The sequence below is a fragment of the Desmodus rotundus genome, chromosome 7 (assembly GCF_022682495.2).
Source record: "Desmodus rotundus isolate HL8 chromosome 7, HLdesRot8A.1, whole genome shotgun sequence".
Classification (NCBI taxonomy): Eukaryota; Metazoa; Chordata; class Mammalia; order Chiroptera; family Phyllostomidae; genus Desmodus; species Desmodus rotundus.
This window is the reverse complement of record NC_071393.1, coordinates 34,815,445-34,842,541: the sequence shown is the minus strand read 5'-3', so window position 1 is coordinate 34,842,541 and position 27,097 is coordinate 34,815,445. Positions and strand designations below refer to the sequence as shown.

Genomic DNA, 27,097 nt, shown 5'->3' with positions numbered 1-27,097 from the left:
TGATCACGTAGGCAGGAGCACAGTATGATGATAAGATGATAATTTCTGCCTGTGCTGTCAAAGTACCACCACATAAGCAGAATTGCTGCCCGTTGGGATGCTCTTGGGTTCAATAAGCAGAAGTTGGGAACAAGAAGAGTCCTTATAGGTTGTTTATGTTTTGATTTAAACAGACATCTAAACATGTGGTATGTACATGTGAACCATTTTATAGGATGTGACTACTGAACCTTCTCTGATGAGATCACTGTAACATATGTATCTAGTCTTACCTAAAGGGGAAATGTCAAAGGAGGGTGCTTTCTAGAGATGCATTTCATGTGATGTGAAATTTTCCAAGTGCTCACCTTGTTGACTTTGGCAGGTGGGGGCTGAGGAGCTGGCTGGGCAGGAGCTGGAGCTGACTGGGCTGAAGGCTGGGAAGGATGCTGGGGTGGAGGCTGAGGCTGGGGCTGGATGCCATGGGTGGGAATCTGATGAACCTGGCCAGGAGTCGTCACATTCACCATGTCATTGGTTTGCACCTCAATCTTGTAGCCAGGGGGCAAGAAGGTATTGAAGCCCATAATCAGGTCTGGGTGGCCTTTGAACAGCTGGGACACACGACTTATCACTCCTGGAGTGTCAATGCTGATTAAAAAAACAAAAACAAAAACAAAAATTAAAGTGGCAAGATTGAAAAACACTCCAGTAAGAAAAAAATCTCACATTACATTCTCTAAAAGGAAAACAAATAGAAATCAATCTGCTTACTACAAAATTAAGAACGTACAAAGAAATCTGAAATTTCACAGACATTTACTTCATATTCAAAGAGATTTGGTCACAACTTTGAACAGAATGTGTATTCACGGTAACAGTCCTATCAAGCAGATACTCAAGATAACCCTAAAGCTGCAATCTCCACGCAAGACCCGACCTGTGACACAGCAGTGCAGACCCCGCGTCTACACTGCTCAGATCACTAGCTACTCTCGTCAAAGAGCGAGCCACGCGGGAGTATCAGTGTATCTTCGGTCAAAGAGCAAGTAGCCTGATCATTCCAGTCCACCTCCATTGATTGAGGTGACGTCCTAAGAAAACTTTAGTTAAGAAAAATGTACCAACAGGGGGAAAACAAAGATTTAGGGCCTATAATTTTCATCAACAAATCAACACATAAAATTAAAGCATAACCCTGAAAATTAAACCCCCAAAAGGAGACATCCATTATCTTTCAGGAGAGTAGAATAAGCTATACCCCTCCCCTCCGAAATCAACACTCCAGGCACAAAGCTTGAGTACAACCACATACACCTTTTACCTTTGTGATTTAAATTCCTTCATGATGTCAAGGAAATCATTATAGACCTGAGGCTGACTACCGAACTGCAGCTTCACCTGGTCAAGATAGGATAGCGCATCCTCCACCTGAGGCAGGTAATAAAAAGAAAGAAAGACAAAAATTATAAAAAAACAAATGACGTATGCCTAAATAAAATTAATATAGTAAATAAAATAGAAATATACAGTAAATACACGAGGTATTAAAAGTGAGTGTGGATACCAATAATAAAACTCAAGCTTCAAATACAAACCAACTCAAAATCTGTAGCCTTGCCTTGCATATTTTTGGAGAATGACTAGTGAAGAATACACATTGATGTCTCATTCACTTACTTGTTCATTTATTCATTTCACAAATGTCTACTGAAGCTACAACATGCCATACCAGCCCCAGCCCAACATGGGGTACTAAAGAGTCAATGACAAGCCGTAATTCCTCTCTACAGAAGTTCACTCACATCGAGCTGGGAATCCTAGCACAGTGGGGTAAGTGGTTAACCACTGACACCCAAAAGGCACAGGAGGGACACAAAGGCTTCCCCAGGAAGTAACTGGTAAACTGAGTGTTAAGGATGAGTACAAGTTACTAAAGTGAAGACCCAAGAAGAAAGTCAAGAGTTAGCCCTGGCTGCTGTGGCTCAGTGGACTGAGTGCGGGCCTGCGATCCAAAGGGTTGCCGGCTTGATTCCCGGTCTGGGCACGTGCCTGGGTTGTGGGCCAAGTCCCCAATGGGGGATGTGCAAAGGGCAACCACACAATGATGTTTCTTCCCTCTCTTTCTCCTTCCCTTCCTCTCTCTAAAAATAAATAAAATCTTGAAAAAAAGAGAGTAACAGCATGGGCAAAATCCCAGACAAAATCCCAGACAGGACACCATCTAGCAAGCACACTTGGAAAAATGCAAACAGTTTACTTTGGCTGGAGGATTTGTGGCGAAGAGGAGGAATGGTGACAGGAAGAGTGGCAAGAGATGAGAGAGAAGAGGAAGCAGAACCTGATCCTGAAAGGCCTTTAAAACTTATTAGAAAGCAACTGAGCCCTGGCTGTTGTGGCTCAGTGGATTGAGTGCCGGCCTGCGAACAGAAAGGTCACTAGTTCGATTCTCAATCAGGGTACATGCCTGGGTTGTGGGCCAGGTCCCCAGATAGGACATGCAAGAGGCAACCAATCGATGCATCTCTCGCACATGGATGTTTCTTTCCCTCTTTTTCTCCCCCACTCCCCCTAAAAATAAATAAATAAAATCTTAAAAAAGAAAGAAAGCAAGCATTTGAGATTTTTATCATCGGTCTTGCTCTAAGGCCACCTCACATGTAAGCAGCTGCGGCTTGACTTACAGTACTGACCAAAAGAACAGGGGGACTGGGTAGGTTCAAAAGCTTTTTAGGACCCGGAAGTGACAGGGACCGGGGACTGACTAATATGGCAGATAAGGGAGAAGGAGCATTCACTGATTTATAAATTATTTGAGCATTCACAAAGAGGAACTATTTGAAGGACTAGAAAGTTGTAAGTTGGGTTTGGAACAACTAAATTTTTAGTCACTGAGGAGATATCCAAGGAAATTACCTACAAGGTGTTTCCTATATATTCTGGGGTTATTTTAAATTACCTATTTTGCCGTGTATAACACACACACACGTTTTGTAAGCATTATACACGGGATTATTATATCCCTGTATAATGCACATCTTTATTTTGCCCCCCAAAATTTGGATATAAAAGTGCACATTATACATGGTAAAATACACTATACAAAATATCAAGTTTACAAAAGTTTCAAAAATAAGTATGTGACTTGATAAACTCTACTCTTGTGATAAATACTGTGAAACAGAATATTTATGTTCAAATAAACTACTAAATGGCATTTCAAGAGTTGCCCAAACTTCCGTAACAGCCACGGTTAATCGTGACCGAGCACTGCAGTGCTGCCAGAGCACAGGCTGTACGCCTGACCCACTCACTCACTTGATGGTTGGCTTTTCTTTACAAATAATATGACAGTTCCCGTTGACATTCGATACACTATTTAATTCATATTCAGAACTAGCCATATTGAAATTGGTCACTAATGACAAGTGGATGGAATATAAAACTCATTAAATTTGCAGAAAATACAAAGACTTTGGAAGATATTTGAAAACAGCATTTATAATCATTTGACAAGTGAGGACTTAAAAAAAATAAACGAACACCAAAAAATTAAATAAACAAGCTCACTATGGTATAACATAACTACAGAAGGAAAAAAAATACAGAAACCTAAAGGAAATAAATTATATGTGATGTGTGTATGTTTGGAAGAAAAGGTACAGGTCATATGTGAACCCCTATTTAAAAAGTAGAGACAAAATAACAACTACGCTTAAAAAACCCAGCTTGACACCCGCATTATGAGATACATGAATGTAAAAAATAGTAAGGAAATTCTCACATTGCCTGAAGTATAGTTCAAAAGTATAGTTCTATGAACCACAACTCAGAAAAAAATCATCTAGAACTAGTCATTTAGAAGCTACACATTTAAGGAGGCACTAGGGGAGAACCTTCAACTCTGCTGATGCCCATTCCTGGCTCACTTCAACAGGAACTTATTAAGGTCCCTAACCTCCTAAAGTTCATGATCTTACTGGGCAGGGGAGAAAACCCAACCTGTAAAGAGAACTTGCTAAGTATGTGCCAAAGATCTATGCTGCTGTATTCAATAAATAACTGTATCACAGCAAGAAAGCCTCAAATTATTTATATCTTCCTTGTCAATATGCCAAAGACAAAAAAGTTTAGACAGTGTTGATGCTTGAAATAACCTACATGTATGTTCTCACTGGACAATTCCTAATTACAGAATATAAATGGCTTACAGAAGTGGATTCAAATGCTTGTAAAGCCTTTTAAGACTGATCTAAAAATGGCAGGCAATGTACATGAAGACACAAGAAAGCATTTTCTCTCACCTCATTAGAAAGAAAATGCAACAAGTTTCTGTGTTCAGGAATCTCATTCAAGAGCTTGCAACCAACAGAACAGAGCAAGAGTTGCGGGCAGAGTCACTCTGCAGCCCCACTGCAAAGCCCTTCCTTGCTTCCCTCACAGTTTCTGTGAGACAGACAGAGCACAGTCCCCTCACACCCCAGTGAGGGAGGCCACTAAAACAGGTGCTGTGCTTCGATAGAGCTGGCTGACAAAAGCTATAGAAATAAATATATCTGCATTAGCTTAACAGTAAATTTATATGGTCTTCTGCAACATTAGACACTAACTGCTGAATACAGTATTAATATGGAATTAAATCACATCAAACCAACTTAAAGTATTTTCAGGGGCTGGTGAAGTGCTAACTCTATAGCAATAATACATTTTGGTACACAGACATCACTCTACAAGCAGAGAGTAAAATGTCGTAAGGAAAACAACAATTTAGCTAATACACATTTTCCAAAATATAGAGCCCCAAGTGAAGTTTCAGGCCCAAATAATTTGTATACTTTAAAGACTACGCTTAAATATAGTCAATTCATTACTTAAGCTAATATAGACAAAGTAAATTTTATAAAATCCTTTGCTACAGCTCAGCTTTAGTAATGCTTTATATTTATGTATCATTTACTTTCCTTGGGCCAATATTAAACAAGTTCCTGGGAAACCACAGCAAGGAGGGCAGGGTCAGGGAGAACTGGACTGAATGTCAAGGAAACAGAAGGCTGAGGTACCTGCTACACATGCCGTGTTCTTCAAGGGCATATTGTTCATTCCTACCTGCACATTTGATATAATTAGGCTGACAGGACCAAATAAAGATTCAACATCCTATCTCTTTATAGTTCTTTAATTTTTATTTCCTACACTTGAGTTTAAGCTTTATATCAATGTAAAAAGAGAAAAACTAAAATCTAAATCACTCGCTACAACAATCACACATTTTAAGAAACTACACTCAAGTAAAAGTAGAGAGAGAAGGTTAGTTGGGCACACAAAGTTCACTTCTGCACAGATGCCTCATAAATTTCAAAGGACGGAAAACCTACGGCACATACTCAGCAGAACAGATGAAAACACTAACACTTCATTCAAAATTCAAGTCTTCCTCAAACCTCCTGCAAAAGGAACATGTGTTTTACTAAAGATGGACTCAAAGATGCCAGCCAATTCAGCTATTCATAAACAGAAATAAAAAGACTAACCCCAAGGAGAGTACTGGGCCCATTTACTGCACAGGACTGTAGCCAACTACGTGTCCGCACAATAAAACCTTATGCCACGGTAAGAATTAAGAACTAAGACTAAGAGTTCAAACGGAGGCACCCTAAAAATGGACTTAGTTGATACCACATGCAAAAGGCTGCTAAATCCTGATCGGAGTGCCATGCATTCATCAATTCCAGAAAAGATTCTTGAATGTATTTTCTGGATTAGGCACTGTGGTCAAAGTGGGGAATCTTAGTAGGTTTTAAAACAAAAACAAAGTAAAAGGCAACCCCTAGTCTAGTGTGTTAAAAGTTGTAACATCACTAATAATAGACTGAAGCCAATGCTGCCTCCTGTGAGAGAAACCTCTTTGAGGGACGGAGAAGAGCTGAACACCACCTTGAGCCTCTGAAACTGCTGCTGCCCCTGCACTGGTGCCACTGGAGGGGCTGGATGAGCGTGACTCTGGACCACCTGGCCTCCATGGGGCTGCACAGCCGTTGGGTGGTGATGGCTGCTGTGAACCGCTGCTATGGTGGGCCCGTGACTGCCGCCGGAGCCCTGTGGCACAGCTGAGACCTGGGGTGGACAAAATAGATACGTCAAAGTTCAAGGCTGTGCATTGTTCTCCAAATGTGTCTAAAGAACAGGTATACACAAAGATGATTAGAAACGCAAATTTCCCACAAGATGAAATTAGTGAAATAAATGATAGTCCATTCATAACAAGATTCTCTGCATTGTCACATATTATATAGCTCAGTACTTCTCAAGCTATCTGTGGTAAAGCACCAGTTTTTCTTTTTCCTTAAATTCCAATCTATCATGGGCTACTACTTTTTATAAAATACAATGAAAATGAATTACCAGGAAAGTGAAATAAAAAATATACATGCCCACCCTAACTAGTGTGGCTCAATAGCTGGGTGTCATTCCACGAAGCAAAAGGCCTGACTCCCGGTCAGGGGCACATGTCTAAGGCTGTGGGTTTGGTTGTAGCAGGGGCACCTTACGAGAGGCAACCAATTGATGTTTCTTTCTCACATAGATGATTCTCTCCCTCTCTTCCCCTCTCTCTAAAAATAAATAAATAAAATCTTTAAAAATATATATATAAGCCCATAATTTTCATTATTGGATTTTACAGATATTAAATGACAAGGTGGGCCCTGGCCAGTTAGCTCAGTTGGTTAGAGCATCGTCCCTAAACACCAAGGTTGCAGGCTCGACCTCTAGAGGGCACACATAAGCAGCAACCAATGAACGCATAAATAAGTGGAACAAACTGATGTTGCTCTCTTTCTCTCTCCTTTCCCCTCTCTCTAAAAAATAAGTAAGATCTTTTTAAAAAAATTAAAAAAGAAAAAGAAGAGTTTAAACCCTAGACAAACATATCAAAATGTTAGTATTTTATCTTGTGGCGACAAGGTTAGAGGATTTTTAGTGTTTTATTTTGCTTATCCTTATTTGCTACTTCTAGAACAAAAATTTCTTCCAAATTGTTGGTGGTTTGACCTCAGACATCTTTCTTTTCTATTTTCTTATTCATATTTATTCTCTCTTTCTCATCCTCTTATAAGTTTAGGGGTGACTCAAAGCACAAGCCCCTTTCTTCCCATTTTTACTGCAGGAAATGCCATATAAAATTTTCAAACCTTTTTAATTTTTTCTATTTCAGAACTATTAATCACTACAGAAGACACCTAAAGACGAATATACCCCATTTGTCTTATCTCCAAAATAAGGAGTAAATAACATGAAACTTTCTCTAAACAATGTAAGTTGTGTGCTACAACTTAAAAGGTACTTTTTCCCCCAAGTCCCTACAAATTTATAAAGATTATCTTGGGAAAAGGGGAGGGAGGGAAATTGAACAATTACTTATAAATCCACAGAAATAACACAATATACACAAGGAGTAAAAAGAAACTACTGAGACAATTCTAAAAGCTCTGATATATCTCACAAGAAGGGTTGTTATTCTGAGCTTCAAATCTAACACACCTAAGTTGGACAGGTCTTTACATGGCTCAACTGGAATTTATAATAATTTAGACGGCTGGTTTTATATAAGCACATTATAGTTTCAAATATAGGAACAGATGTAACTTATCTCAAGTGTAGGAAACCATCATGAACTTGTTCAGATAAAAGTAATCAGCCAAGGAAATCCAGCAACCTTTCCTCAAATTCGTAACTTACAGAGCTGATCTGCAGCAGCCCCTGTATATGAAGTACGTGACGGTATCGTACTGCTTTACGGGGGACTCTGCGGAAAAGCGCCACACCTCAGGAATCACCATAACCTACTTCGCCTGGTTCTCCTCTTCTTTGTTTTCTTATAACTAAAGAATCTGACACAAAGTGTCAAACTGCTTTCAAGAAAAATTATACCCATTTACATTCCCAGTGCCAGTCATAGCTTTTTAAGTCACTAACAATTTAGGTTGAAGAAGGCCTCTCTAGACTAGTTAAATAAACTGGTTCGGATGACCCAGGATGTTGTGTTATAAATGCAGTGATTTTTAAAAAATAACTTGGGTCTACACGTAGATATTCAAGTGGACAGTCGTCTACTATATACTAAGTGCAAAGAGCAAACAGCAGAGCAGTACATACTGTATGATCCAAACTGTGTAAAAAGAGAACTGTAGCTAGACAGCTAGGCAGTAAATACTGAGGTCTGTCCAGAAAGTACCCAGCCATATGCTGTGAGAGAGACATTTACTAAACAAGGTACAAGATACATTGTACACAGGACAATGACAGCTCAGTCCCCTTCAAAGTTGGCACCTGAGGACCTCACACAGTTCTCCCAGAATTTCTTCTACTGTTCAAAACACTGCAAAATACTTTGTTATAATCGTCATCAGCTGCTCCATTGTATTTTCCTGAATTTTACCAAGGGTCTGAAATCTCTTGCCTTTCAGAGTTGATTTTGGTTTTGGGAAAAGCCAGAAGTCACAGGGCACCACATCTAGGCTGCAGGTGGGCTGAGTTACCAGGTGGTTTGATGTTTCGCTAAAAGACTCTGCATGAGACCTGATACATGAGCAGGCATGTTGTTGTGATGAAGGTGCCAGTCACCGGTGTCCATAGCTGCAGCCATTTTCATTGTATTGCATCTCTCAACCCATGAACATTGAGGTAGTACTCCTTATAATTTTTTGGCCTGAAAGGGTGTACTCGTGATGGACGCCACCTTCCTAATCAAAAAACACAGTCAACATGGTTTTGATCTTGCTGCAACTCTGCCGTGCCTCCTTCGGGTGTGGAGAACCAGATGACTTCCACTGGGATGACCGGGCCTTCGTTCTGGATTGTAGCTGTAGACCCACCACTGGCCTCTGGTCATGACCTTCTGGAGGAAATCTGCTTCACTGGTAGAGGTTTGAATCAAGTCATTAGCAATTGCAAGATGATGTTCCTTCTGCTCTGGTGGCAGAAGCCACGGAACGAATTTCGCCACAACACATTTCACGCCAAGATCCTGCGTCTAAACCTTGGACACAGTAGTGTTTGGAGTCCCCACATCAGTGTCTAGTTCTCGTCCTGTCAGTCACTGATCTTCGTTGATTGCAGCCCCTAGACGTTCAACAGTCCCAGGGGTTCTGCTGGTTGCAGGTCTTCCGGAACGTGGGTCACTTTCAACAGGTTCTCAACCATCTTTGTAGTGTCTGTGCCACACTTTTATGTGCGCTGCACTCGTTACATTGTCCCTGAAAGCATTCCGATCATCCAAATAGTTTCCGTGGAGGAATGTTCATGTAAATACGAAATCTGATGCAGATTTGCCGCTCTACTTGCTCAGTCATTGTGAATGCGATGGCCACACAGTACACACTCTCATTCAACGACATCTACCGCCCCCACTGACTAGTACAGTGAAGTCGTCATTGTTCACACATGTGCATTCCAGTCTCTTTGGCTGCCAGGTTACATCAATGTCATGCAAAGGATTCTCGTTATATTAACAATGACTGGACTTTTTCCAGACAGACCTCATACAGATATGTTTGTGTATGTGTACAAAATTTTGGAAACCCAAGAAATATACTATATATGGGATATAGTCTGAGGGGTCAGAGGAAAGGTAATCTTACATCTTTTTAAAAAAAATGGTGATGTTGCCCTGGCTGCTGTGGCTGAGTAGATTGAGTGCCGGCCTGTGAACCGAAAGGTTGCAAGTTCGATACCCAGTCAGGGCACATGCCTGGGTTGCAGGCCAGGTCCCTAGCTGGGGGCATGTAAGAAGCAACTGCTCAATGTTTCTCTCACACATCAGTGTGTCTCTCCCTCTATTTCTCCCTCCTCTCCCCAAGAAATGAATAAAATCTTTAAAAAAATAATAAATGGTGATGTTTACTTTCATCATTTAAAAGGACAAAAACATTAAATTTTGTCCATTTTTGCAAAACAAATTGAACAGACGAGATGAATGATCAAGTTGGTCAAGATGTGGAAAAACAGGAACTTACAATGCTGGTGGAAATAAATAAATTGGCACCACTTTGAAAGCCAATCTGACATTACCTGCTAAAGTGAAGATGTGCACACCCTAGGACCCAGCACTCCCTCTCTTAGATACGCAAGCAACTCTTCCTCAAGTGCCCTCACACCTGCTGAGTAGTCTGAAAGAAGATAAGGGGTTTGCACCAAAATGTAAACCAACTACTCCGCTAATAAGCACACTGTTTAATTCAGCTGCCTTTCTTTCCCCCGTAGCAAGACTCTCTTGAGAAAGGTAGTGCGTTCATTTAAATTCTGGTGCAAGCCACTGCGAGTGCCGCCGCACAAAGACCCAGCTGAAACACTCACAGCAGCATCTTCGTAAGAGCACAAATCTGGAAACAGACTGGTTCTTCAATAGAAGGATAAATAAATTGGAAATATTCATATAATTCGTAACTGTGAAAAAAAAGTGAGTGAAAATAAAATACATGTTTTCATTTCCATAAAAGTTCAAAAATACCCAAACTAAACAATTTTATTGTCTAGAGATAGAAACAAAATGACTTGTCTAAAGTCAAAGAAATGATAAATGCCAAGTTCTGACCAGTGGCTACTCTGAAGGATCCAAAAGGAAAAGGGGTTAGAGAGAAATGCACAGTGAACACCAAGGTCCTAACCACCTTCTTTTTAAAAACTTTACGTGGTAAACATACAAGTGTATATTGTTTCCATTATTTTTATACCTTACACACACCCTGTAAATATTTCTTTATTAATATTTTGTATCTCACTGAATGCTTACTACAAACCGCTCTAACGGGATGGAAGCAGCACGCTGGCCTTGGCGCGGAGCCTCGCAGCGCCAGCTCACCTGATAGCTGGGAGTGACGGAGTACTGAATGCCCGTGGCTGACTGCATGGTCTCAGCCACGGCCTCATACACAGGAGGGGCAGGGGCGAGCACGCGGTGCTGGTGAGGAAAGGCCTCTGTGCTACCAGGGATCCGCCTCTGCTGAGCCGCGTACACCGGTGACTCCTGGTCATCCAAACGCCGCTTCATTCTGCACTCATGCTCGGGGATGCACTAATAACCTGCAGAAACCACAAGCACAACATGCACACCGATTCGCACACCGTACCGTGTGTACAATTTAGGGCCGGTCCCCGGATTTAATACAAGCTCCCCTCCCAGAGCCGGTTATCTGCTTCATTCTAGGGATGGTCGCTGGGTAGTGAAAGCACACGCTTGTGCACACACGCCCAACACGAATAGGTTATCGTAACTGAGAAGACAAAATTTAAATAACAGCATAATTTAAATCAGTTTGGTACTACAGAAATGAAAAATAACTTCCAATTTAAAACACACACAAAAATGCATCTTTTTTCTTTATTCTTTAGTTTTCTCCTCAAATGCCGTCATTCCTAATACTAATTACATATTCACATGCTACAAAAACATTGAAGTATTTCTTCCTAACTCATTTCAAAACCCAATACTCTAATTGTGGTCTAATTTTAAAAACACCAATTGTTCCAACAAGTAAATGGTATCATGGAAGGAGCACTGGGCCAAGAGTAAGAGAACTGTGTTTCTAGACTTGCCAACATAAGAAGCTATTTCCACATTCCACGTCAGTTTGTTTCTCCAACTACACAATAAGGTTGAAATAGGTGATTTCTAAGGTTTCTTCTGACTCGCATTATTGAACACTAAGGAGATTCCGGAATCCCTTAATTTAATAATCCCTCTGTAGGGGGACACTTTCTTCCCTGAAGGACACAAAAAGTCTAGTAACAGTGACCAGGACCTGGCTGGTGTGGCTCAGTGGACTGAGCACCTGCCTGTGAACCAAAGGTTGCAGGTTCAATTCCCGGTCAGAGCACCTGCCTGCGTGGCAGGCCAGGTCCCCAGCTGGGGGTGTGCGAAACTCAACCAATCAATGTTTCCCACCCTCTTTATTCCTCCCTTCCCCTCTCTCTAAAACTAAATAAAATCTTAAAAATAAACAAACAACCCCCCCCCCAACCACTGGCCAGGAATTTGGTTGGGTCTTTTCAGAGCTATTCCAACACAGTATCACTAACACAAATATATCAGTAAGAATGCTCCAGCCATTCAAAGAACCTGGGGCAGCCCTACCACTTTTTCAGTCACAAAAACAGCTTTAAAAAGACACCACTCCTGTGGTGAGAAGATAAAAAATACAGTAATAGTAGGAGATCTCACAAACCCCCCATCCTAAGCAAGGCTCTTTTTGTAAATAGAAAGGGAGGAAGGGAAAGAGGGAAGAACGGGGAGGAAGACAGAAAGAAAAGAAGGGCAGGAAAGAGAAAAAGGAAGGACAGGAGGGAGGAAGAGAGGGAAGTCTTTACCCAATTTCTAAGTCACCCACCCCTCCTTCCTCACTCCCTGGCAGCATGAAAGCCCTGAAGGGGAAACGGTCCTCACAAGGCCTGCACGCCCGGGCACTTCATCTCTCCTGCGCCCTCACCATCATCCTAGCCTGCCTGGTGCTCCCACTCTCAGCCCTAAAACAGTGTCTGGTTTTCCTCACACCTCACAACCCTAGGTTAGACACAGCAGCACAACTGTTTCATTTGCAAGCTGGCCACTTAATACTATCTTTTTGTAAATCTCAAACCACAAATAATCTCTTTCTGTTGACTCTAACTTTAGATCAAGTCTCCAAAATTTATGTACGATAATATATTGTACTCAGTTAACTGGAGTTGAAAACACAGTGCTGACAGATATACTGAAGGAAAATAATGTAAATGTCTGAACTGATCATGTTTTTCCTAGGCTTTTATATATATTTTTAAAGATTTTATTTATTTATTTTTAGAGAGAGGGAAGGGAGAGAGAAAGAGAGGAAGAGAAACATCAATGTGCGGTTGCCTCTGGCATGCCCCTCCTGGGGACCTGGCCTGCAACCCAGGCATGTGCCCTGACTAGGAATCGAACCGGCGACCGTTTGGTTTGCAGGCCAGCGCTCATCCACTGAGCCACACCAGCCGGGGTAGGCTTTTATATTAAGTAGTATGTTTAGCTCAATATTTCAAAACTTTTTAGACATAGTAAGAGATTGGAAATAAAGACTTACCTATGCTCTGTGATACTTATGAGCCACCAGTCAACCTCAATCTACTCAACTTCAATCTACTTTGAAATGAGGAAACATGTCTAATAAATGGACAGAGCAGAAAGTCTTGAAGACCTTTAGCTGCTACTTCTACGCACACAGATGATCTAGACCACACTTTGGCCTTGGGTTCTGTTGGTTTGGAACCTAGATAGATGCTTGAACTCACCTTAGATTAATCTCTGTAACCAAAGCCAAGTCATCACTTCATAAATAGAAAATGAAATTTAGACCAGAAAAGCACAGCGTAGGACTGGGAAAAAAGACTAGAGTCCCTGTCAAGACCTGGATTCTAATCCAGACTCTGACTCGGAGCTCTGTAACTTTGGGTCTGGTGCTCGATCTGCAAAAGGAGGTGATTAGACTACACTAGTGATTTGCAAACACTGGTATAGGAACTTTCTGTAGGAAAATGAAGAAAGGGGGAAAAATGAATTGGGATTAAAAAAAAAATGTGATGAGTTTTTCATGGGCTAGGTATTAAAAATGCTTTATTCTGAGATCATGTCCTATCTTTTTGCTATTAAAACATCATTTCTTTTACAAAATGATTGTGATTTAAAAAAGTATTTAATTCCATTCTCCTCTGAAGAGTCTGCCCTCCAGACCATCTCCGTGACACTGAAGAGGTTACACGGGGCAGATGTATACTCTCCCTGAACCACACTTTACGCCTTCAGCAGTCACCGTTCTTAATTCTATTCCCTAACTGGTTCTCAAATGAAGTGCTTCTTCTCTAATCACACAGCCACTCCCTGACTTCAGGCACCCGTCGTCCTGCACACCTCAATTGTTTCCATCACCCTCCAGCCTCTCTCCAGTCTAGTCTACCTTCTATGCTGCTTTCAAAATGGTTAACCCCAAATGCACGTCTAATCTGGTTGTAAATTCACCACTGGCTTCCCATCACTTAAAATAACAATCCAAAATCCTTAGTTTTGCCTATAAAATTATTCCTTACTGATTGGGGGATAATTTCACTTATTACTGATCTCTCTCCAGTCCCTGCCCTATCGTCCAGTCCTATCAAATGTCTTCCCACTCCCTAAACAAGCTACAAGTCTATAAGCTTCTTCAAGGCAGGGTTCCTTTTCAAATTTGTCTATGATCCCCCACAGTCCTAACACATCACAGATACTCAAATAATGTATACACAGAAGGGAAAGAATAATCTAATAGTTAACACAACAATAGTTAGCAAATACTAAGTGCCAAGCACCATCCTACACAATTTACAAATATTAATTTAATCCCACAACTAAGTGCCGTTTTTCTCTATTTTATAAATGAGGACATGGAGATACAAAGATTAAATTAACTGCCCAAGGCTGCACAGCTAACAGGCAAAGCTGAGAGACGAATCCATGAAGTCTGCCTCCAGAGTCTGGATTTTTAACGTGCTCTCACAGAAGATGAAAGGTGAAGGAAGCCGGAAGAGCTCTGCTTCGCTTAGTTAAGGCACACGTGCCCAAGCAACTCCAGCTTTCTTTCATCTCCAGCACACGCTGCTCATTCATCGCTCTCCAGCCTCAACCCAATGAGGCGGGAATGCTTTGGTAGCATTCATTAATTCAATTAGCAAACATTCAGTAAGCAGATATGATGGTAACATATGATCTTGGCCCTTGCCTGTAAAAGCTTAAAAACTAGTTGAGGAGCCCCTATACAGTCTCACTGGTAAACTGAGCAATATAAGGAGAAATGATATTGAGTCCAAAGGAACTGGCTAGAGCAGAGTGACAGTGCTGTATGGGTGAGTGTGCAGGTATTTGGTGGGAGGTTTGTTTGTTTGTTTTTAAAATTTTATTTATTTTAAGAGATGGGAAGGGAGGGAGAAAGGGGGGGGTAAAAGAAACATCTACCTCTGCTACTGGGTACCTGGCCTGCAATACATTCCAAGCACGTACCCCAACTGGAATTCAAACATGACCTTTTGAGGGAGGATGTCCAACCCACTGAGCCACACCAGTCAGGGCTGGTGAAGTTTTAATTGGTACAGACTATTTGGTTGGTGACTTGCAGGCCAGCCAGTTTCACTTCTAGGTCTCTACTCTACACATCTGCCAAGTATATTTATTGCAGCAAAGTATAAAAAAACTAAACATCTATCAATAGCTAAATAAACCTATACATCGGTATTAGGGAAACTATGTAGCAATTAGAAATACTGGGGCTCCTCTACAAGAAAAGCGCTCTGAGTCTTAGACACGCTGTCAATGAAGAGAGCACACTACAATTTGTCCCTTACACCTCAGTGTGGTCTTGACACAACACAATGTACTCTTTTAAGATTTGTGCATTCCACTGTATGAGAAAAGCTGTAATCAAATAATGAACTCTAGACAAGAACATGCATGCTCAAACACTCCGGTGAAAGTATACTATAACACCTGAAATTTATTTGTTTGTTTTTAATCTTCACCCTAGGACTAACAGGTGGCAAACACAAGGCCCGAGGGTCGAATCCGGTCCTCCACCTTGTTTTACCTGCCTGGCACCTTGTTTCTACCTGGCGGCAGGGCCGAGCTCCTTGCCCTTAGTTAAAGAGTAGTTATATTTATACAGTCCTAAAATTATATCCAGCCCTTTGGAGGCAACCGCAAGGCTGATGTGGCCCCCGGTGAAAATGGATTTGACACCCCTGGTCTAGGGCATGCTTATTGATTTGAGAGAGATGGCAGGGAGGGAGAGAGAGGCAGGTAGAGAAACAATCAGTTGTTTCTTATCCTGACTTGGACCAAACGCCACAACCTAGGCATGTGCCCTGACCAGGAATCAAACCTGTGATGTTTCAGTTTACAGGACGATGCTCCAACCAACTGAGCCACTCCAGTCATCCAGTCATCAGGGCTGAAATTTACTTTGAAATACATCGAGGAATTATTCCGGAATAACAGATGGAGGGATGGATAGATGGATAGATGATAATGCAAGTACTGTAAACATGGTAATGATAAAACCTATCCCGGGCTGGTGGCTCAGGTGGTTGGAGCGGCACCCCATCCACCAAAAGGTTGTGGGTTTAATCCCCAGTCAGGGGACAGAGTTAGGACGTGGGCTTGATCCCCAATTGGGGTGCACATAGGTGGTAACCAATCAGTGTTTCTCTCTCACATCGATGTTTTTCTCTCCCACCCTCTCTTTCTGAATATATAAACATATCCTCCGCTGAGGATTAAAACAAAGGAAAAAATGTAGGTGGTAGCATACATGGGTGTCCACTATAAAATTCTATCAATCTGCTGTATATTTGAACATTTTCTTAAAAATTGGCAGGAAAAGCTAACAATACAAATCAGTTTATGAATGGTAGAAATAAGTACTATCCATTTGGAAAGGAGCAGGAATGTGTACATTGGGAAAAACTATACAAAGATGGTAAATGTTTAGTTATATCTTGAAAACAGGGATGAATTTGGGCATGGGGTAAACAGGATGAAATTAAAATATTACAGTAACTATAGACTTACATGTGATAAAGTAATTTATATCTTTGCCAATTCATCTATCTGACATACAGGGTGGAGCAAAAGTAGGCTTACAGTTTTCAGTACACACCAGTTTACTCTTGTATTATTATTTATTAAATATGGAATTATTTTCCATGCAAACTATAAACCTTTTTTTTTTAGATTTTACTTATTTATTTTTAGAAAGAAAGGAAGGAGAGAGAGAGGGAGAGAAATATCAATGTGTGGTTGACTCTCGCACGCCCCCTACTGGAGATCTGGCATGCAACCCAGGCATGTGCCCTGACTGGGAATCCAACCAGCGACCCTTTGGTTCGCAGGCCCGCGCTCAATCCACTGAGCCACACCAGCCAGGGCTATAAACCTCTTTTGCTTCCCCCTGTATAATGCCCCAGTGTCTACATGGGCAGGCCCTGCGCTTAGTGTTAGGGCTTTAGCACTGAATAGGACAGACTTCCTGCCCCACAATAACCCTGTTGATGTGACTCCCATCAGTTGGCATGCTCCTCACAACAGTTGGAATACACCCATAACCCTCCTATTTAAAGAAAAACAGACACTCAAAGAAATCAAGTGACTTGTTCAAGGTCACATACGTGGCTAAAGGAGCAAGAGGCTAAACTCTCCTTAGAATATATGGCCAATCTGGAGTAGAAATATCAGACAGACTGTGGTGTCCTGCTTGCAGAGAGGTAAATTAAAGGCTATAAAGAATTCGAATGTCAGCTGGTATGATTTTCAGGTGCCACTGTGGTCCCCAACTGTTTTGGATTTGGAGCTTACACTGTTTTCAGAACTCTTGTCTATGAATACAATTTTTTAAAAAAGCACTTTGAGGGATTTTGAGGGATGGAACCTAGTGAAAAACACTTCTATGAACAAACAATGTCAGCAGAACACTAAAAAGTCACCTAGCCATGAGTGATAATGTAAAGTGGGAACAGCTCCAAAATCATCATGTAAAAGCCTCATAATTCCCAAATAAAACAAGCAGAGAAGGGTAATTCTGACACTGCACAGGAGGCTTCTGAAATGGGGTTGAAACTGGAAGCAAATGTAACAGATTTCAGACAAATCTGTTAGAAGGGCAGAGGTAAAAGCTAACTCTTTCAGAATAAGAAAAATAAAAACCAATTTTCTAGTTCCACAGCCTAAAATGTCTTTAATTACAATAAAGAGTTTTTCTCTTTATTCTAATCCAGACATTTCCAGGACTATTAAAATCCAAAAAATAGACTTCTAGGAAGTCCAGGAAGCTCAGAGTCCCAAAGAAGTTGGACCCAAAGGACACACACACCAAGGCACATCATGATTATATTTCTCAAGATTAAAAATTAAGGAGATAATCTTAAAAGTAGAAGAGAAAAGGAGACAGTTACCTACAAAGAAGTTCCAGTAAGACTATCAGCTGATTTCTCAAAAGAAACCTTGCAGGCAGGAAGGGGTTGGAGAGAAGTATCTTAAGTCATGAAAGGCAAGGACCTACATCCAAGATGACTCTATCCAGCAAAGCTTTCATTTAGAATGGAAGGGCAGATAAAGTGCTTCCCAGATAAGGTCAAGTTAAAGGAGTTCATCATCACCAAGTGATTATTATATGAAATGTTAAAGGGACTTATCTAAGAAAAAGATGATCAAAAACAACAAACTCATAACTATCAATAATTGAACCTAAAAAACAAAAACAAAAACAAACTAAGCAAACAACTGGAACAGGAACAGAATCACAGAAATGGAGATCACAGGGAGGGTTATTAGCAGGGAAGGGCTGGGGGGAAGATGGGGGGAAAGGTACAGGGATTAAGAAGCATAAATGGTAGGTACAAAATAGACAGGGGGAGGTTAAGAATAGTATAGGAAATGGAGAAGCTAAAGAACTTATATGTAGGACCCATGGACATGAATTAAGGGCGGGGGATGCAGAACGGAGGAGAAAAAAGGAGAGGAAAAAATGAGACGACTGTAATACCATAATCAATAAAATATACTTAAAAAAATCAAAATGGAAAAATCCAACTTTAAAGGATCTTATTTTTTCATTTAGATTAAATTTCATAAATTGGCTTAATTGGAGACTGTAGAATTATTTTAGTCAAGATAAACTCAGAGTAATGAAAGTGTAAAGAACAAACTACCCTGTTCTGGGCTCTTTTAAGTATACAATACTGCACTTTCTTTTTTGAAATGCTTTTAATTTATGGTTGACCCTCTAGTGCCTCTTAATTTTGTATTGAAATCATTTTGAATTAGACACATTTTTAAGTTCCTTTATTTATATAATTCAAAGATTGCCTGAAATGATTCTTATTAGTGGTCAGCATCACAAAAAATGTGTCTTGACCAGTACTCTTCAATGAATACTCTTGAAAAAAACGGGAAGTTGCTCTTCAAAAGCTCAGGAAATTTTATCAAAGCATTAAGTGAATATAATTATTTCAACCCAGTGCACCTGCCCACCGGTCTAAACCCTGTCTGAAACTTCATTTCTCACTTCAACTCTGCTAGAATAGAAAAAGTATTCCAGAATAAACGAAAAGGGCAATCTCTTTAAATTTCTCTTGTTACTTAGAATAATAGTTCAACAAAATTAACCTATTCTTCTAAAAAAGAAAAAGTTGTGGCCAGGCCCTCAGCAGTCCTGCGGATCTGTCTGTTACTTCAACAGTGTCTGGACAAAACAGACCAGGGTGCTCCTTCCTCCGGTCTCTGGGCTCCCTCCACCCTCCTTGCCAGTCACCACTTGTGGAGCCGCCTCAGCCATCCACAGCCTCTGAGACCAACCAAACACTATTTTTTGACCTTAACTCCTTATTGTCAAACAACCGCGAGCTCCCAAATCTGTCAGAATTACTCCTCCGATATGGAGGCTGCTGCCAACCTGCCTCTGCCGGCCTCCTACACCTTACCTCTCTCTGAAGCCTTTCCAAATGAGTGGGGGGAAACTTGGGAGCCATGGAAACCACCATGGCCATGGAAAAGAGTCTGAACTGGGGTCCATTTTGGATCTGCATGCCCTGGGCTCTACCTGCAAAGACCTTCACCTCTGTGATTTCCTGGAGAGCCACTTCCTGGATAAGGAGGTGAAACTCACCAAGAAGATGGCCCTGGTTGGTGTGGCTCAATGGATTGAGCACAAGCCTGTGAACCATCCCAACCGTCCGCAGGCTGGCGAGCCCCCAGGCTGGACTGGGTGAGTATCTCTTTGAAACAGCCTCAAGCACAACTAGGAGCCTTTGGAGCTGGGAGGCCTCTGAGGGGAGTCTCTCTTCATTATCCTGGCGTTTGGCTTTTGCCTGAGCCTCTCCCTGAAACCACTATGCATGCTCTTAACGCCCTGGAGCCCTCTTCTATGCATTGGACCAAATGGAAACAATAGAGCTTTCTGCAGTAAAAGAAAAGAAAAGAAAAGAAAAAGACTACCACAAGATCTAATAGCAAGCCTCCCCCCCCCCCCCCAACTCAGTTTTATATACTTCTAATGAGGTGGCCCTCAAGCCAGGTGAGAGTTCTGCCCCAGCACATTCGGCAATGCAGAAGACATTTCTGGCTGTCACAGTGGGGAAAGAGGAGTGCTACTGGCATTTCATGAATAGAAAGACCAGGGATGTTGTCAACATCCTACAATGCAGAGAACAGTTCCCATTGCTGAATTATTCAGCACAAAATATTAATAGTGCCAAGGCTGAGAAACCTCAATCTAATACTATGATAATCCCATTTAGCAGATACCATTTGTGACCTTTGGTGGAATTATGTCATACTGCAGTGTGACGATTTTTACCGAAGTGGCTCAGGACAATCGTTTTGGTTGTACAAAAAAAAATAACGCTGCTTTCTTTATGACATGTGATTCATCATTAATCCTCAATTTAAAAATAAACTTATCATTATTATTTACCATTTGGGTGAAAATAATTTTATTAAAAATTTTAGTAAGAATTTAAACAGCATATCCAAATTATCAGTGTAAGTTTTCCTGGTTTTGCAGATATAAATAAAGCCCCCAAATAGGCAATATCCGTTAAAATACAACTCAGTAGTCATCAACTGTGACACCAATTTGAAAATTTTGATTCCAGATTTCAGGTACATCTCTAGTGAAGTTCTGGCTTATGATCACTTTTCGGTCTTGGTTTTTCTCCCTTTCCCTTGCATCATCAAATACAATACATTGAAAACTTTTTCTAAAATTATTTTTATTTTTTGATTTTAAAGACAGAGAGGAAGGGAGAGAAACATCAATTTGTTGTTCCGCTTACTTATGCATTCTCTGGTTGCTTCTTGTACACATCCTGACCAGGGATTGAACCCGCAATGTTGGCATATCTGGATGATGCTCTAACCAACTGAGCTACCTAACCAGGGTCCGAAATTTCAGTTCTTAATTTGGTTACAAAGAGGACAACAATGTTCTAAACTCCACACTATAAGCATAATCAGTTTCAGACAATAAATATAATCAGAATAATCAATCCAACGATTATTTTTTCATTTCTACATCATGTTCCCTTCCAATCATGTATTGTACATTCTTTTAGCAAATTGGAATGGTTTTGCTTCTTGTTGAAAATACTGCATTCTGAAGTCCTTCCTGTTGAATAACTACCTAGATGAGCCACTCATGAAGAAATAGGAAGATAGCATTCTCTCATTTTCCCTCAGAAACAGACTGTCAAGTCAAATTCGTCAGGCCGAGAGAATTTGTCTGGGACATCCTCATCTGAAGACGCATGGTCCGTGACTTGGCTTACACCGCACAACCACGCTGTCGTCACCGTTAGTCTACACACCGCTACCTACGGCACTGCGTGCACCTGCTAGCTCCTCTAATAACCGCGAGATGTCTTCCTGTGAGCTTTCTTCTCTTCGTCATTATAGGAGGAAAATAAAAAATAATGGGTTATTAAATATGTTCAATGAAAGCTTTAAAAAATTACAACAGTATAAAGAATCATAATATATCCTTCACCAGATGCCCCAAAGATCAACATCCTATATAATGTTTAGGACGTAACATCCCAACTTCTTTTATACTTTTCTGGTAAGATGCTGTAATGCTTTGGGCAAAAAGCAGTAAGAAAACTGACGTGTAGAACCGCCCTGTCAAACTAAACAAAGTCCCTTAGTACTTTTGTTTTTTCCTGTGTGCTTGAGGAAAAAATAAAATCTGTCACTGTGCTATAAAAAAAAGGGGGGGGGGAGAGAGAGGGAGACTCTTGAAGCTGACTGCCACTGAACAGAGGTAGCCTCTGGGTAGCAACCTTCTTTCAGTCTGCAAACTATTTACCACTTACTGTGCCCAGCACTTGTCCTGAGTGCTGAGGCTAAATTAAGAAAGTGAAGTCCAAACCGTGGATGCAGTACACCCTGCGGATGATCAGTATCAGGTAGTTGTCTGGGAAACTTACGAGGACAAAAACTAAGCATTTGGTTATAACTGACAACAAATACACGTCTTTTGAAGAAAGAGACCCAAGAAGAAAGTTACATAACTAGTTGCAGGTTTGATCCCTGGTTCAGGTATATATGGGAAGCAACTGATCGGTTTTTCTCACACTGATGCTTCCCTCTGTCTCTCTCTCTAAAAATCAATGAATGTATTTTTCCGGGTGAGGACTTCTTTAAGAAGTCAGAAAAATAAAATTTCCTTAAGTATTTGTAAATAATGTAATTTACTAATGGCAGAACCCTGATTCACAGACTACCCTGGTATGCTGCTGGATGAGTTTCGGTATTGGACCTTAACTGCAACAAAAAACAAACATTCAGAATTATTTACTTAAACTGTTAAAAGAAGTTAAAAACCCTAAGATATTACTGGTACTACTCATTTGTTAGCAGAAACGTGAACCCATGTGAAGGAAATGAAGATTTAGGAAATAGTAATTGACCATACTGATAACATATCTTGAGCTTGACATGGTAACAGTAACATATATGCCAACTCCATAATTTCTTCATTGGGATTCTTATCTTTCCAAAGCAGCAGAAGCAATCACGTCTGCAAACTCTGGCAGAGAGACGGAAAATTCACTTGCAAATTTCAGCACTATGCCACTCCTTTTAACATTTCAAAGCATCCTCTGGCGTATTTTGAGTGAATGTCTAAGGTCCTTTAACAACTCAATTCAACTAGATCTATGACTTCAAACTCCACCCTCCTGTTTCTCATTCACAATCCCCTCTTCCTCCACCCACCCGTAAGCTCTCCTTCCTCTGAATTCCCTACAGCTCTCTGTTCTTGACTCTTATGGCACTCAATCTACACCGATGTGTAGTAAAATTACATGTATATTTGCCTTTCCTTCTAATGACGTAAACTTCTAGAGGACAAAGTTTCTTCCTGTGTCAGCTATTTAAGAAGATGGTCAATAAATGAGTGTTGACTCAATTCACCTTTAGAATCTGAGTCTCAATCTTTCCCCTCAAAATTGCTTTCAAAAGCACAGCAGTGCTGGTTCCTCAAAAAGTTAAACAAAGAACTGCCATATGTCCCAGCAACTCCACTTCTGGGGATATACCCAAAAGAATTCAAAGCAGGTACTTCAAGAGATATTTATACACCCATGTTCACAGCAGCATTATTCACAATAGCCAAAAGGTAGAAACAAGCCAACAACCCAAATGTCCACTGACAGATGACGGGACAAACCAAATGTGGTATATACATAAAGTGGCGTATTATTCGCCATCAAGAGTAATTCTGACACATGCTACAGCATGGATACATCTTGAAGACATTATTCTAAGTGAAGTAAGCCAGACGCAACTAACAAATACTGTAAGAGTCCACTTCTATGATGTACTTAGAGTAGTCACATTCACAGAGACAAAAGTACAACAGTGCTTGTCAGGGGTCGGGGGAAGATTGGATATTGTTTAACAGGCACAGAATTTTTGTTTGGAAAGGTGAAAAAGTTCTGGAAACGGTTGTACTGATGGCTAAACAATGGGAATGGACTTAATGCCACTAAATTGTACACTTAAAAATGGTCAAGAGGGTAATCTTTATGTTATATCTATGTGAATTTTTCTTACCACAATAAAAAAGAAAAGAGGGAGCCCTGGCTGGTGTAGCAGTGGCTTGAGTGAAAGCCTGCAAACCAAAGGGTTGCCAGTTCGAGTCCCAGTCAAGGTACATGTCTGGATCCACTGGTCCACAGCTGGGGGCATGTGAGAAGCAACCACACATTGATGTTTCTCTCCGGCTCTTTCTCCCTCCCTTCCCCTCTCTCTAAAAATAAATAAATAAATAAATAAATAAAATCTTAAAAAAAGAAAGAAAAGCACACCGTTACGCCCTGGCTAGTGTGGCTCAGTGGATTGAGTGCCGGCCTGAGAATTCACAACCCAACCTGCCTGGGTTGCAGGCCAGGTCCCCAGCAGGGGGCACACAAGAGGCAACCACACATTGATGTTTCCCTCTCTCCCTCCCTTCCCCTCTTCCAAAGTTAATAAATAAAATCTTAAAAGAAAAGCACAGTGTGACTTCTGTTTACCATCCTTAGAGCAATGCTCGGATCTGCATCCCGGCCTGACCACCTACCACGTCCAAACTCTCTGTGCCGCTCCTCTGTAAAACACGGGCTCCACGAACTCCACAGATTCCACTACAGGGTTGCCACGAAGAATAAACGGGTTAATAAATGTATGCTGCCTAACTGAACGTCTGGGACATAGTAGCAGCTCAATAAATATTGAATCCTTATGATCATCTAACAAGACAAAGGGCACAGATTGAAAAGGCATGGAACTATCATTTCTGTAAGAACTACAGAAAGTAAAAGCTTAAGAAACTCTTGGTTGGGGAGTTAAGGAGAAAGACTTTTAAGGGACTGCACTAAACTACTGAATGCCGTGAACATCTTTTAATTCCAACTGAAATTCACAGCCATTAACACCTGCCTTGCACAGTTCTCTAGAATCCCGTCTGCTTGCACCAAAGATGCAAACAGAACTATGCTCTGCCAGGAATCTTATCAAGTTACTACACACCTCCTTCCTTAAAGAAAGAAAAAAATTTTACTCTTTAATTACAAATATTACCCTCTTAATTACAAAGTGCCACTCTATCGAGGGTCTTTAATTCTGACAAACTACTGGCAGTTTACTATGTATACTGGTAATGCTGATTTTTGGACAGGTAAGAAGCATTTATGAAAAGTTTCCTAGGACAGCATACAGAGGTTCTTCTTTGAATTCTTAAAGCCTGTGTGGGGACATGTGACCTGCTGCGCCAGGAGACAACATGTTCTCTAGGGCGAGAATCAGATCTTCCATTTCCCAGCACACAGCACCGCAAACAGTGGAAATGACCATTGGTCGATCAAACTTTCCCGAGTGGTACATTCTCCCCTACCTTCACTACCTTTGTCAGTTTGTAGCATCAGGAAAAACACCCGGGGTTTTCAGTCTCCATACCAATTATATTACCATTAGCCACCATTAATCAAACTAAAAAGCTACTGTTGCCCCTATTTCCTTAGCTGATAAGGTGGGACTTACTCCTTCATGTGTCTAGAGCTGTGTACCAAACTCTCAGTCCCAACTGAGCAAAGCATAGATCTAGAATTTAACTTCAGTTCAGACAATTAGCCAAAGGGCTTGCTCAGATGTTAGTAAGTAAACGTATTCATTCAATATTTATTTTCTCATGAAAACTATCAAAAACAATTTCTCTTAAGAGAGAATATCAAATCAGAGGAAAAATCTCAAAATGGTTCACTAAACCTGAAATGTCCTAAGACAAATCCCCAACAAGTGTTGGAGGGGCTACATGTCATAAAGAACGATATCCTCACCTTCACCCTACTTTTAATAAAGCAGGTCAAGAACATTATATTTTATAGATTATAAATGGCAAGTGGTCTGTATGTTCTAACTGAATCACATAAAACCAGAAGACTTTTCAAGAACATCTATAGCTACTTATTTGCAACTTCTTTGTGAAATTAAGCTTATACAGCATCAGCTGAATAAAGCATTAAAAAATTCAAAGGTTGAAGAAACCAGAGTATTTTATACAAAGTATGAATTTAAGACAAATCACCATTTTTTAAATAAACTGATCATTTTAGTATAAAGTAAACCCAACCCTTCTTTTTCTAAATATGAGCCTTGTGAAGAACAGGAGCTCACAGCCTTTCCACGGCTGTGTTTAAAGTCCTAAGGCACTGAAACAGTGGCTAAATCTAACTACCCACCACCCCATTGGCCCAAAGGCAGGCCCGCCCCTTAGAACCACGTTAACTGAACATAAAGGGAACTCCAGAAAAGGTTGTCCTTGGCCACATTTCTAGTCTCTTGGGGACTTTCTCGTGGTACCTCCCCTCACCATGGTCACCGCACAAGCAGCATTTGACCGCAAACTTCAACCAAAAAAACTCGCGTACCTCGCCACAAAAATTACAACCAAGAAGAGAGTGGCGGCGACCATGCTCCCACTCTCCAAACTGCACGGTTCCATCCCCATTGCAAGGACCAAGGCAGAAACAGCTCCAGTACCGGACCCTCGTGCCCCAGGGAAAAAGCATTGCGGAGCTGCAACAGTAGGTCTTAACATCACCACTCCTAGGGTCAGCGGGGCCCTCCACCCCCCGGAGACATAGGGCGGGGCAAATCTAGGCGCGACTACCAGCCAGACCCGACAGCGGGCTTTTCCGAGCCCCGCCTCACTGGCCAAGGAGGCGGAAACCAGGGGGAGGGGGAGGATGGCCAGGGGGCGTGGCATCATCGCTCCCTACTGCTTCTCCGGCCAACCCGATCCCGAGAAAGAGGAGGAAGGCGGACTTCATACCCCCTCCCCGCCACGCTCCGAAGCCACTCGCGGGAGACCACCCTCCCGTCCCACACCCCGGCAGACCCGCGCACAGCAGCCAGCCGAAGCCCCGCCCACCCCTAGAGGACGGGAGGGGTCACCCACAGACAGCGCTCCGGAGAGGGCCAGCCCCGCCCCTTTCTCCACAATCGCAAGCGCGCGCTGAACCCCACCCCCCCAGCGGCGGCGAGAGAGCCCGCCCTCTCCGCGCGCACCGGGACTACGCTCTCCTCCCCCTCCCGCACGGAGCTAGCCCGCTCCGCCCCCCCACCCCCCCTCACACATCCACACACCTCCCGCCCGCCGGCTCTACGGGAAGCCGAGGAGGTCAGTGCCCCCCCTTAAAAATACACACCCTCGAGTCCCGCGTTGCCCGCCACCTGGCTCCCCGACCCGGCGTGCTCTCACCGCAAAGCTGCTTCGGCCGCTCCTTACTGCGTGTCCGTCTCAGCGTGAGCTTCGGGCTCAGCAGGGAGGCCCCGCGAACGGCGCTAGCATAGGCCCGCTGAAGAAGACTGGCAGGCTCCTTTCCGCTAACGATGCGGTCACAGACCCCGATGCCCAGACTAGGAAGGAGGGAGGGAGGGAAACTCTGAGGGGGGAAGGGGAGGGGGGGAAGATGGAGAAACCGTCTCCGCCGCCTCTACCGCCGCGGCCGCTTCTCTGTTACCCGGGAAATCCCGCCCACTCCGCCGGCC

The 27,097-nt window shown here is 41.9% G+C and overlaps 1 protein-coding gene across 3 annotated transcripts in view; it reads right to left on the bottom strand.

Annotated features, from left to right (window-relative positions):
* The window catches only part of SIN3A (SIN3 transcription regulator family member A), a 61,704-nt gene that overhangs the window by 32,901 nt on the left and 1,706 nt on the right, over positions 1-27,097 (bottom strand). Inside the window, exons 1-5 of one of the 3 annotated variants that reach the window (XM_053929191.1) lie at positions 26,808-27,074; positions 10,838-11,058; positions 5,914-6,093; positions 1,304-1,410; positions 348-630 (exon numbers count right to left, since the gene is read on the bottom strand). In XM_053929191.1, coding sequence (XP_053785166.1) covers positions 348-630; positions 1,304-1,410; positions 5,914-6,093; positions 10,838-11,026 — 759 coding nt within the window. In that variant the 5' untranslated portion in view covers positions 11,027-11,058; positions 26,808-27,074. Of the gene's footprint in view, positions 1-347; positions 631-1,303; positions 1,411-5,913; positions 6,094-10,837; positions 11,059-26,754; positions 27,075-27,097 lie in introns of those variants that run through there. The other 2 variants (XM_024557123.3, XM_024557125.3) reach the window with 2 other exon arrangements.